At 46.2% G+C, this 12,828-nt stretch overlaps 3 protein-coding genes across 5 annotated transcripts; 2 read left to right on the forward strand and 1 right to left on the reverse strand.

Moving 5' to 3' along the window:
* Positions 1-204: 204 nt before the first annotated feature.
* NCU02352 (solute carrier family 25 protein) lies at positions 205-2,216 on the forward strand. The gene has a single exon (XM_954680.2). The coding sequence runs from the start codon at positions 752-754 to the stop codon at positions 2,057-2,059; it is 1,308 nt and encodes a 435-aa protein (XP_959773.1). The 5' UTR covers positions 205-751; the 3' UTR covers positions 2,060-2,216.
* NCU02351 (chitin synthase regulator 3) lies at positions 2,148-6,799 on the reverse strand. 3 transcript variants are annotated; one of them, XM_011396842.1, is made up of 5 exons: positions 6,343-6,799; positions 6,085-6,241; positions 5,706-5,843; positions 2,909-5,483; positions 2,148-2,837 (listed from the first exon to the last, which is right to left on the reverse strand). In XM_011396842.1, exons 2-5 carry the CDS (start codon positions 6,165-6,167, stop codon positions 2,826-2,828), a joined length of 2,808 nt encoding a protein of 935 aa, XP_011395144.1. In that variant the 5' UTR covers positions 6,168-6,241; positions 6,343-6,799; the 3' UTR covers positions 2,148-2,825. The 3 variants fall into 3 exon arrangements, with proteins under 3 accessions (XP_011395144.1, XP_011395146.1, XP_011395145.1); XM_011396844.1 differs by having other exon boundaries at positions 6,313-6,799; XM_011396843.1 differs by having other exon boundaries at positions 6,085-6,799.
* A 1,266-nt stretch (positions 6,800-8,065) lies between these two features.
* Positions 8,066-8,906, forward strand: NCU02350 (hypothetical protein; the record flags this gene model as incomplete). The annotated part of the gene is made up of 3 exons (XM_954678.1): positions 8,066-8,077; positions 8,411-8,610; positions 8,813-8,906. 3 exons carry the CDS (start codon positions 8,066-8,068, stop codon positions 8,904-8,906), a joined length of 306 nt encoding a protein of 101 aa, XP_959771.1.
* Positions 8,907-12,828: the final 3,922 nt, after the last annotated feature.

Below are 12,828 nucleotides of genomic sequence, written 5' to 3' on the forward strand. Positions count from 1 at the left end.
TACGCCGCGCTATGCCATGTCCGTCGGTGCACGTCCTGCCGCCCGGTTCGGATCCCGCACCAACGTCACACAGAGTGGAGACCCGAGAATCCGGGGAAACGGCGGGGCGGGGGTGCCTACGGTGTGCGCCGCCGGGGGACCCACTATTTGATGCTACGTACCGTGTCGAATCCTTCCATCTCCGGGCGTGAAAATGGTCACAAAGAAAGGAAAAAAAAGGAAGAATCCCAGACTCTAACTTGCTTTTATCTCAAGTCGTGTTCAGTCGGTCCAGCGAAGTTTAATATGTGCAGACCAGGTCAACGGAACCCAGCTGTTACCTTATCAACCGCACCGGACAGGAGGCCGAGCCCAAAATTCGTCACAGTTACCTCGGCATCTCTCCAGCTAGATATCTCTACTAGGGTAGGACCTGTTTGGCCCAACACCAACGGGAGTGCTTACGACATTCTATATCACCAACTTCGCGCTCAAACATCTGGATGTCGGATTGGTTCCTGGTGTTGAAGAAGAATCAATACCTACTCCAGCCCGAAACAGCAGATGTGCTCTGACGAGTGACAACCAATCGGATCACCACCGTCCCAGACAGACAGACAGCCAGAAACCAAAGCCAGCCCGAGCGCGGAACTGAAGCTGAAGCGCTGCAGGCCAGGTGTCCCGCGCAGTCAGCCCAGTGTTTCAGGACACACCATTGGCTAAACCTTGAACGGCCCTACGGCGGCAGTGGTATGGTACATAGCGTACTACCATGTCCGCCGACTTCTGGGCCGGATACGTCTCCGGCGCCATAGGCATCGTCATCGGCAACCCGCTTGACATTCTCAAGGTCCGCCTCCAAGCCGGCGGCGGCTCTTCCTCGTCGTCGTCTTCCTCCTCTTCTTCCCTACTACCCACCCCAATCCCAAACTCAACCCCGTCACCACCACCATCAGCAGCAGCAGCAGCAGCAGCAGCAGCAGCAGCACCGCCAACCACCTCAGGCACACCATCAACAACCTCGTGGATCCGGCCCTTCCTCAGGGGCACTGCTGCCCCGGTCCTCGGCTACGGCGCCCTCAACGCCCTCTTATTCGTCTCCTACAACAGAACCGAATCAGCCATCAACCACTTTGTTTTCGGAATCGACCCCTCTCTACCTTTACAAACGGGCGTCAACCTCTGGAGTACCTGGATCGCGGGCGCCGTAGGCGGGTTGGCTACGTGGGTGGTGAGCACGCCTACCGAGTTGATCAAGTGTCGGGTTCAACTTGCAGCAGAGGAGCAGCAGCAGCAGCAGCAGCAGCAGGGGCAGCAAGGATCGAGGAGGGGGACAATCCAAGGTAGTAGTAGTAGTAGTAGTAGGAGGAGGAGGAGGGGGGGAATAGGGATTGTAGGAACAGAGAAAAAAGGGTCATCATCATCATCATGGCAAGTCACCAAACACGTCCTCCGCACCCAAGGAATCAAAGGCCTTTACTTTGGCGGGGCGGTGACGGCGCTGAGGGATAGTATCGGGTACGGTTTCTATTTTTGGAGTTATGAGTTGAGTTCGAGATGGATGGTGGCTGCTGCTGCTGCTTCCTCTTCCTCTTCCTCTTCTTCTTCTTCTTCTCAGGCCGGAGGTATCTTGACCTCCGAAGCAACCCGCGTCCTTCTCTGCGGTGGACTGGCGGGAATCATCACTTGGGCGAGCATTTTCCCCCTGGACGTGATCAAGACACGGGTGCAGACCCAGGGGATCCTTCCACTTCCACTTGCTTCGGGTTCGGGTGTTATCGAAACCCAAGGGGAGCAAACTGCACTCTTGGACAGGACGGCGAGCCAGCGGAAGCAAAGGCCATTGGGAGCTTGGGAAGTCGCCAAGTTGACCTACAGAGAGGGCGGGGTCAAGCCGTTCTTTAGGGGGTTGGCGGTCTGTAGTGTCAGGGCTTTCATCGTCAATGCTGTGCAGTGGGCAATGTATGAGTGGATCATGACGGAACTTGGGCAGGGCAGGAGGGCGAAGGCATCGGGCACCGGCGGTGTCGAAGCGGAAACTTTGGGAGGCGGCGAGCTTGCTGGGATGGGTGCTGCTTGAGGCGCCGCCATAGATCAGATGGAAATGTCATTTTCCCTTCAGCCACGCAGCCGGAACGTTCCTACCAAGCATGTGCAGTCAAACAGTAGGCAAAATATCTGAGGGGATCAAAGAGTGTCCAGAAAAGAACTTGATTTTACAGGATGACACATTGACTTAAACCGTTTGTTCAGGGGCGGCTGCGTTATATTCACCTCTACGTACCAGCCCGGCACACAACCAGCCATTGAGCCTGGAAATGACTTCCTCACTAGTCCTGAACTCCTTGTGCGTCAGCCATCGTCGTGATCGCTTCCTTCTACTGCACATAGCGTGCATTAGACTATATAGACCAGTGCCTTCTCCTATCTTGGCCGTGCAGGCAAGCATGATGCAGACCTTCAGCAATCAGTCCCGACAGTAGAGCGCCCACATATCGTTACCATCTTGCACAGGTCGTGTTACTTAATTGTACTTCCATGTTTTTTCCTCATTGCAAGTCGCTATCGCTTCTCTCCCACTGTGCCCGGAATAAAGAGGACTACAACTCATTTCTAAACGAGCGGGAGTTCACGCGAACATAGTTGCGGCAGCTCCTACCCCCCATCTAACAGTCTCGCTGAGCTGACCAAAGTAAACCAGCAAATAGGTCACCTACTTAAACATACACGCACAACTCCGCCAACTCCCTGCAAACTCAACGCAATGATCCTGGAGCTACAGGCTGGGTATCAGATCCTACCAGCATTATCGACGCGAAGGTAGGAGAAGCGCGCACACCGCGACCTTACATTACAACCTATTTGTAACCCTTGTTAGAATCCGTCCAAAAGAATAGAGGAAAGCAAAAGCCAGGAGAAGTAAACTTACGCAGTCGCTGTCGTTTTTCCCCTGCGGGATGCCCATCTCCTCAAAAGTAGCCGGTCCATTTCCGACAGTCTTGCCATCGGGATGCTCATTGTTGGATTTCCCACCAGCGCCCCCGTGCCCCGGCAGCCTTGTCGTGCTGGCTGCGCTCGGCGTCGGACTCGCGGAAGGTCCAGGACTATGGGTAGGTTTACTATGTGGGTGAGGCGGTTGGTGTTGCTGTACTGGCGGTGCGCTTGCTATCCTTCCGATTCCAGCTCCAGATGGACCTTGGCCTCCATTCGAACCCGGTCTGCCTCCCGTAGCTAGACTGTCCAATCTATCTGGCCTTGGCATGGGACCACCGTTCCCGGGAGTCGGAGTGCCGGTCGGGAACCGCCCAGGCATAGGAGGAGCACCCTGCCCATGACCGTAAGCATCGCTGTTTGGTCTGTTGCTGTTTGTCCTAGAGCCATAGCCTGGTTGCGCGCCACCACTCATCACGGGCGGTAGGCCTGGACTCTGTTGAGGACTATGCATGGCACCTCCAACCTGCTGAGCCGGAGGATAATTGCCAGCATTCGGATTGGGCTTCTGCAGTCTTTGTCTCATAGGATCGCCAATGGGTGCAGCGGAGGGCGGAATGCCGGGACCAGCACCTCCACTCATCCGCTGTGGCGAGGGTCCGGGACCGACATCATGTGGAGGACGATAGCTGTTTTGTCTGTAATCAGGTCGAGGGCCGGAGCCAGGGCCGGGGCCAGGTCCGGGACTGGGTTGTCTGTACCCAGGTGAGACCTGTGGTTCCCAAGTACCAACTGCCCCGGGAGGAACTCGGCCTCGAGGCCCGGGGCCTTGTGGTGCAGAAGGACCGTTGGCTGAGTTAGGCCGGATCCCGAAAGCGCTCATTGGCCGGTCGGCATGTGGACCACCCGAGCTTGATGACGGGCGGATTCCCGGGTTGAAATGAGGTGCTAGGGGTTTCGCAGACAGATAGTTCTGCTGCATGTGTGGTGGAGGAGACGGGTGACGCATATCGTCTTCCGGATACGGTGCCGTGTTAGTACGCGCTCTGAGCGGCGGAGGCCTAGTGTCCTCGGGATACGGTGCCGTGGACTTGGACCGCAAGGTCAGGTTCAGGTTCAGGTTCGGGTTCGAATCGAAATTGACCGTAAAGGCAGGCGGTCTATTCGCGTTTCGTGCAGGATCCGGAAAGTCAATCTGATCATGGCCGATTGCCGATCCCTGAGACGCTTTGACGGGAACTGGAGGCACGTTGTCGCCGGGATCACCCTCACTCAGGGTAGGCAACACTTCCGTGGGTCTTGAGAACCGCTCAGGACGCTTGCCGCGCTGCGAGCCGTGCTGAGACTTGATACGCGTAAGTGTGGTTGTTTCGTGGTCCTGCTTCGTCAGCGTCTTGGACTGGCTCAGTGAATCCAATCTGGTCATGGCATCCTTGTTTCCATGGTCGGCCGCCTTTTCGTACCACTTTCGTGCCTCGATGACATTCTTTTGTACATGAATACCTATTTCATGATAGTATCCCATGGCAAACTCGCCTGTCGCTAAGCCGGCGTTGGCTGCATCCAGAGCGTACTTGTACGCGAGTGCCTCATTTTTGGAAAAGGCACCCTCGAAGCCAAACAAAAACCATCTGCTAACACCCAACGCGGCTTCGCTTTGCCCCTGGCGGGCGGCAAGGCCGTAGTAATGAAGGGAGTAGGTTGGATTGAAGTCGCACCCGAGCTGACTGAGTTCATACGCCTGACCCATTTTTAGCTGTGCCTTGGGGAAGCCGAGGTATGCCGCCTTCTCGATATACTGGCGAGCGACGACCAAATCAAACGGGAGAATGTCTTCGGGAATGGTAATGTCGGGAAGCTCTCGGGAAAGAAGCAAGCCGTACACATAAGCGCCCTGCGGAGAGTCCTCATCGGCCGTGTCGGCCGCAAGCTGGATCATGTCGAGGCCCTGAAGAATATCCTTGTGGAAGCCGTGCTGGCCCATGAGGTGTATCATGCCTAATCGGTAGTTGGAGGCGGTATCCTTCATCCTCACGCCAGCCTCGTAGTGCTTGATGGCGTTGGGGATGTCGTTGGAGTTTTCGTAGAGCATGCCCATGCGGTATTCGGCCCTACCGTATCCGTTCTCTGCCGCCCTCTTGTAGTGGGCGTAGGCTTCCCGCTTGTTCTCGCGATATCCAAACTTGCCGAACTCCAGCCATTTTCCCTTCATAAAGTTCGCCTCGGGATGATCTTGGCTTGCCAGGTACTCGATGATGTTGAGAGCGTCGACGCGCAATTCGTGCTCTGTCGTAGGCGTCGATGGCCGTTCCCTTCCCTTCCCGTCACGCTTCCAGTCTCTGGCGGCGGCCTCCTGGGCTATGTCGACCCAAATCAACGAGTCGCGCGCCCATGTCACCTGCATCGAGACATTGTTGGAGTGAAGGACCAGGGTGCGGGCCTGGTAGAGGATCTCTTCCTTCTCCTCGTCGCTCGGAGGGATGTTCTCGCCCTTGACCTTGGGGAAAGGGGAGAACGAGGGTGCGTCCATGGCTGTCGACCGGGCGCCGGAGCGTTGTTGGAAAGGCTTGAACCTGTTTGTTGCCCACCAAGGTTGGGCAAGCCGTCAGCAGCAGGTCACCTTGCATTTATAGATTGCGGTATACAGCGCATCGACATGTGCCATACGCGCATAAACGCCCCACCCGAACGGAGGGATCCTGGAACTCCCCCTCTGCTGGAAGCCAGCGTACCGGTATGGATCCCCTCCCCTGGACAGGTCGGTCGGTGGGATTCAGGGTCGGGTATAGACTTACGTCTTTTCGTCTTGTTGTTGGTCCCTGTTCTTCGCACTACCGATGGTGCCGTTGTTCTTTTGAGGATCGACTTCGCGAGCTTCGAGTTCCATGCGTTGGATGTCCTTTTGCATGTTCTGAGGCACCTCTGGCATTACCCTGTAGAAACATATCGCAACATGTCCGTTAGCCTCTCAGCGCTCGCCGTTCAGCGGCTCAGCCCTCCACTCAGCCCTTTTCCACCTGCTGGCGGAGCCTTGTAGCAGATTCGTCATTTCGCAGGCCATGCAACTCCGGTCCAATATTACTATGTAGATCGGACCCGACGGCGCAAAATGTAGTTGATAATTTGCGGTCAAATTGATGAGGCACTTGTAGGGCGGGCAAGAAAGTGGCTTACCGTTGCGGGGCTGGTGCGACGACTTCGGGCATGAAATAGTCATCATAGCCTCCAGGGACAAACGTTGCGCCCAAGGTAGGCATTTCGGGGGAGTCTTTTTCTGTAAATAGGGCCAGGGGCAACAGTGGTGACAATGGCTCCAATGGCTTGGCCGCGACTGTGTAAGTTCCCGAAAACGTATTCGTCAGCACATCCGCCCACTATGTCCAGAATGTCCGGTCTGACAACTTTAACAGTAAGTCCCGTCCAAAAGCATACAGTAGTAGTAGTGTGAGCAGCCGGTCCCCCACTTCCGGTGTCGTGGTAGAAATGTAAGGTATGTAGATATGTAGAGGTATGTAGCGTAGTGGGTTCAAGCTTTGTCGTTATGACGGCCGCAAAGAGAGAAAGGGAGAGAGGGGTTGCGGGGACGTTTGCAGGGGAACTTTAGCAAGTCAGGAGGGGCGCCAAGTTGAAGCTTTAGTGTACTGTAGTCTTCCACTACTAGAGGTAGACGTGGGATGCTGCGATTGTATTGGTGTCGTCCGGTGTCTTTGATGATGTCGATGGTTGCGATGACTGAAAAAGTCAAAGAAAAAAAGAGAAGCTTGGTATGTCGAGAACGGAGGAGAATGCTTCCTATACGAAAGCAAGCAAGCAAGTCTCAAGAAAAAAGGTCTCTTGTCTCGAAGGGAGCGCCCGTGATCTTTCGACAGCTCGGCACAGCCAGGCAGGGCGACCCGCATAATAAAATGGAATAGCACGGAGCAAGGTAAGGTAGGGTACCCATATCTTGAACAAAGCAAGGGTGAAGGTCTCGAAGAGCTTGCTTGGCTTACGCCCCTTGGGACAGGCAGTATGCCGTTCCAGAGTGCTCTATGGGTGCTGGTGTGTGTAGCGAGTGTATGTTGCGGATGCCAAATCCGGGTCTCGCACGGGATGCGACCAACGTCCAATTTCATGGCCCAGCGGACCAGCCCGAATCCAGCGGCAACAGTGTGGCTTGGTGCCTGACTCTATTTTTGAATCGCCTCCTAGAGTGTATCGAGAGTAATGGTAGTGAAGGTCGCAGATTTTGCACTTCTCATAGAGGTATTGCCCACTACCTTGCCTGGTTTGCTCACAACTGGAGAAGAGCCTCAACTCAACTCAACTCAACTCTGGAGCGAGGTGTATAAGCAGTGTACTGTGCGACGTACCGCGTACATGCGGCGATAGAGTGACTCTGCCCTGCTGTGCCTCTGTCGATGGCAACTTGGCGGCCGCTGGGAGTTTGTGCTCGACGCTCTCGGCCCCTGACTGGTCAAGTGCGTCGAATATTCGGTGCATGTGAGACCTCCACATTCCCATAGTTACAAGTAGGTGGGTGGTACCCAGTGCCAGTCCGAACACCCACGCTTGTTGTCCGCCCTCATATACATGACGGATGCAAACACTATAAGAATAGCGCTCCAAGGCGGAGTATCTACATACCTTTTGAGCGCGAGGCTTTGACATTAGCCTCTTGGAGGTTTGAAATCCGTTTTGTCCGGGACGCCATTGTGATATCGTCGACCTCTGCGTCTGAACCGCCACTGTCGGCAGTAGGTACAAGTAGATCTGACAGGAAGCAAGATCTAGGTTGTAGTAGAATGGAAGCAACAAAGAAGAAAAAACCTGTAAGGAGGAGCGAGTAAAGATATCGAGGTTATGGATCTAGGTCTCGAAGTAGGAGGTCGTGTCCAGGGATGACATTCTGGAACATGACTAGTCGAGGGGAGTTCACCATGTTTTAGATCCGATCGTGAAAGTTCACCGGAAGAAATTTCCAGCTCTCTTCACCTGTTCCGGGCAAGTGCGCATATCGTCAACCGCATCAGTCAGGTGAACCTATCGATTCCCGTGGATTGGTACATGCCACAAGCCCTGTGAGCGGAACTGAAGGCGTAACACGACCCCGTCGAGTGAAACTCGTTCGTGCCTTCTGCGCAAAAAGAGTGTAGTGTAGGTACACTAGTGTAAAATGGCCATCAAGGTACAGGAACTAAAGCCGCCATCACAACACGCTATCGATAAGCTAGGTATTCCACCGAGAAGGAACAAACCCGTGCACGAGCCAGCTGCTCCAATCGCCTGCAGCTGGCGGGGTCGTGGAGCTCGACCCAGCACTCAGCGGGCGCATGCCAAGCAAGTTGGCTACAGCTCCCACTTACCAAAACGTCACCCCGTCAGCCTGCCGCCGTTCCCACCGCTAAACGCCAGACCCTATCTTGGCATTTCTTGGCATTGGGCATTTCAGACCCCCATTATCTGGGTAAATAGGTTAGGTCAGAAATTGTAAAAAGGCGATATTTTCGACTTTTATTAGCCATTTCCCATTGCAAATCTATCCGCGCCAAACCCGAAACAATACCGAATTAATGTGACGGCACTGGCGGATGGACCACGGCAGGCACGGCCCACGGGCTCGGGTGCCCAGCACCGAAGCCACGGGACCGCCATTCACCAAAGCGTGCACCGGCCACCCGGGCTGCTGGGGTTAAAACCCCGGATTCCGGGGACACCTTTGTACGTTTCCCTCTTTTTTTCTTTATCTTATAATTCTACTATAGACCTGGAATTAATGTATTAGCTTGCCTCTCGTAACTACGTCGCTCGTAATAATCATAAGATCAATCTTACACTTTCCAGGGAGGAAACCAAATATTCCATTATTTCGAAAAAGAAGTAATTTGATTGTATTGTATCGCTGAAAATTACCCCGCGATAGTATATACCCCCAAAGAGAAGGCGACGGCCCAAGCCTCGCCGAAGAAGTAGAATACTACGTTAAAGGTGTCTACCGCTATAAGTATTTAAGTTAATAAGGTTTAGAAGTAGGTTATTAGAGCCTAAAAAGATAAGGTTGCTGCTAAGTAGGTTGTTTTTAATATCGACGATATCTTTATTACCTCCGAGTTAGTAGTCGAATAGGATAATACTTTCTATTAATATTTATTAAACGTTATTATTATTAAGGATAAATAGGACGCTTAATTTAGGACCCTAAATATATTTAATTTAAATAACGAAGAGGCCTTTAATAACGTAGAAGAGGCGATCGCGTTTTTCAATTAGGAAGTTACTAATAAAATAGCTAACGTTCGTTATACTTTTAAAAAAGAAGATTTATACGAATTTTTATATACGAAGATTAGTATAATTGTAAAGTACTATTTTAAGAAGGGCGATAGTCCCTCCTTCGCCTTCCAATTATTAACGGCCGTTAGTAAAGAGTATTAGTCGGATTATTTATATTGCGATAAATTACGCGCGGGACCTTTATTAGTAAACCTTTTAATATTCTAAAATATTTATTAGGACTCCGCTAACCTAAAAGCGATCTTCTAAGAGATTAAGCTATATACTATCTTTGCGGAAGTAACGTTCATTTAGTAGTATAATTATTAAATTATTATTATTAACTTTAATACTAATTTAAGTAAGATATATAAGTATATAATAAATTTCCTTAATTATTAGAAGACGGCCGAGGACAAGAACTTCGAGTTTAAGAAGAAAGTAATTCTCCTTAAGAATACTTTAATTAATTCTGGCACTCTTGTAATAATTATAGAGTATTAAAATGAATTATAGAAGTTGCGTTATAAGAATGTATTGCTACGCGAAAAGAATACCGATTTAACCGAAGAACTCTACTTCGGATTCGTTAAACTAAATACTATTATAGGCGGTTAAATTTAAAATAATAACGATAAAGATAGTAGCGACCCCGAGGATTGTAATTACTCCTGTTCTAACTATTAAAGTTTATATAATGACCGGAGTCTGTTATCCGACCGTCCTTGTAACTATAATTATAATTAGTCGGACTCCGAAGAATGTTGTAAGTGCTCTAAGTTATTAACCGAGTTAAATAAGGTTAAGTACAATCTCATTTTAATTTATTGTAAACTATTAATAGTTAAGGATATATTTATTATTATTAAAGTTTAAGTAGAAGAATTAAGAATGGAGGTAGCTTTAAAGGAAAGAGAGATTGCCGATTTAAATATTATTATTATTCGATTTATTAAAGAGAATATAAATTTACGGAAGTAAAAGAAGAAAGTTACTATTGATTTAATTATTTAAAAAATTACTAAGTAATGCAATAATAATTCGGATAATAATAATAAGTATAAAGGTATTCTAGCTTTAAACCTCTCTACTTTCAATACTAGCCGATTATTAGCTAAAAAAAAGGACCCGCTATACTTTTATAACGAAAAGGATAAGGATACTGTTTCTTTTAATATATAGTATTGTTATATTTAGAATAAGTTAAAGTTTAATATTAACTATTTTATGGATAATGAGGCTAAGAAGATGTATATTGAGAATTATATGGCCGGTAAGGCGGCCTAAGACCTAGAACCGTACTTGGAAAACGGTCCGTACTACTTTAAAATATCCTAATAACTATTAAATTACTTTAAAAATGAGTATTACGATTATAATTATAAAGAGAAGGCTATTTTTGAATTTAACGAATTGTAGTATAAAATAAGTTAAAACTTCTAAGATTTTTGTAATACCTTCGTATACTTAGTTGGCGAATGTAACTGTCTGGCTGATATTTAGAAGTAAGAGTTTAATTAGAAATTTCTGACTAATATTTAGAATATTCTCCTTTTCGGTTATAGGGAAAATATAATTAATTTTATAACCTTTGTACGTATAGTAAAGAAGTATATTAAAAATAACTAGCGTTTATAGAAGTTTAAATAAAAGAATAAAGGTAAGGATAGAGATACTAAGAACCCTTCTTCTTTATCGAACACTTCTAATAAGGCTAAGGGTTCGTCCTTATCCTTATTTATAATTAAGGGTTCGGGCTCTAATTCGGGTTACTAGCGTCTTCCTAATATATTAAAGGATAAAGCCTGCAAATTATTAAAAGAAAATAAGTATTTTATTTATAAGTAAATTGGCTATCGTTTTAGAGATTGCCCTAATAAGTGTAGTAACTCTAATTATATTAATAAATTAGTGGAGTAGTTCGCTTGTAAAGCCGAGAAAGATGTAGAGGAACTAAAAAACTAACTACCCTAAGTATTGTAGATTCCTTCCTAGGGTATAAATCAATTAATATCTGCCCGGTAAAGGTAGAGATTATAGAAGTAAGGGTAATAAAGGTAGAAGAGGATTTTCTAAACGTATATTTAAGTAGGGAAGTATTACTTATATTCTATATTATAGCTAGTAATAGAAAAACTTTAGATATTAAAGATATACTTATTAATTTAGGAATAAATAGGAATATTTTTGTAAGTAAAATATTTGTTAAATAACTAATTAATTAACTATAAATTGAATAATTATAGGGTTTTAAACCCTATACGGTAGGAGGGTACAATGGGTAATATAATGAAATAATTAACCTATATTTACGAAGTATTATTTGGATTTAATATTATATCCTTCCTAATAAAATAATAATAATTATTAACTCCAGTTACAATCTAATCTTAGGGAAGTATTGGATGTAAAGATATAGGGTACTAGTTGATACGGTTATATAATATTTAATCTTTCCCTAAATTAAAGAAGAAGAGGAAGCGGAGGAAAAAGTAGAGAAAATAAGAGTTGCTACCTTAAAAGAGATTGAACGCTGTATTCGGGAGCTAAAGTAGTTTACTTTAGAAGATCCTAAGGACCCGGAGCTATTAAGTCGTTTTATTGAATTATTTATAGACTTTAAAATATAATTAATTAAAAAGGGAGAGAACGAAGATTTTGTTAAAATAGAAAGGGAGTTCTATAATTAATATTCCCTTCCCGAATAGGACGAACCTAAATTATTTATAAAATAAGAATATATTATTATATTAAATAAAGAACGGGAAGATAACCTCTATTAGGGCGAGGATATTTATAGTTATTATTATTTTAAGAGGGACGGAATAGGATAGTATAAATATTATAACGATCTTACAATTGTAAGAGCGGAAGCCTTCTTAAAATTTACTAAGCGTAAATATATAGGCGTTATTAGTTTGTACGAATTAAACCGGTTTATTGAAGATTAATATCGCTAGGATTAAGCTTTATTTGAGAATGAAGAGGAATTAAGAAAGAGGGTTAGGAAAGAAGTACTTGAATATACCTATTAATATTTCAACGTTTTTAGTAAGAAGTAATTGAATACTTTACCCTAATATTGTTTAAGCAATTATAAAATTAAATTAGAAGAGGGAGTAAAATTAAAAGAATTTAATTATAGCCCGCTATATAAAATAACTATTAATAAGTTAGAGGTATATTAGAAGTATATAAATAAAACCTTTGCGAAAAGCTTTATTAAAAATAGCTCAATACTATAGGTTATACCTATCCTTTTCGCACTTAAAGCTAATAGGGGACTGCGTTTCTACGTGGACTATAGGAAATTGAATATAATTATACGGAAGGATCGATACCTATTACCCCTTATCGAAGAAATTATTGTTCGGATTAATTAAATTAAAATCTTTATAAAGATTAACATCCGGTAAATATTCTATTGAATATAAATATACCCTAATAATAAGGAGTTGATTACCTTCCGTACCCGGTATAGGGCTTATAAGTATAAAGTACTACCTTTCGGATTAATTAATAAATTATTTACTTTCTAATACTATATTAATAATACCCTAATAAATTATTTAAACAATTTCTATAATACTTATATCGATAATATCCTTATTTTCTCTAATAGCTTAGAAGAATATAAGGTCTATATAAAGAAGGTATTAGCACGCT

This window comes from Neurospora crassa, linkage group VII (genome assembly GCF_000182925.2).
Source record: "Neurospora crassa OR74A linkage group VII, whole genome shotgun sequence".
In the NCBI taxonomy this organism is placed as follows: Eukaryota; Fungi; Ascomycota; class Sordariomycetes; order Sordariales; family Sordariaceae; genus Neurospora; species Neurospora crassa.

Bases quoted from the DNA above. Each gene is read 5' to 3' on its own strand.
- NCU02351 (XM_011396842.1), bottom strand. From the start codon at position 6,167: ATGCCTACCTTGGGCGCAACGTTTGTCCCTGGAGGCTATGATGACTAT. The intron at 5,844-6,084 runs GTAAGCCACTTT...ATGTTTCTACAG, and splicing joins GTCGCACCAGCCCCGCAACG to GGTAATGCCAGAGGTGCCTC. The intron at 5,484-5,705 runs GTAAGTCTATAC...GGCAACAAACAG, and splicing joins CAACAACAAGACGAAAAGAC to GTTCAAGCCTTTCCAACAAC.
- NCU02352 (XM_954680.2), top strand. From the start codon at position 752: ATGTCCGCCGACTTCTGGGCCGGATACGTCTCCGGCGCCATAGGCATC.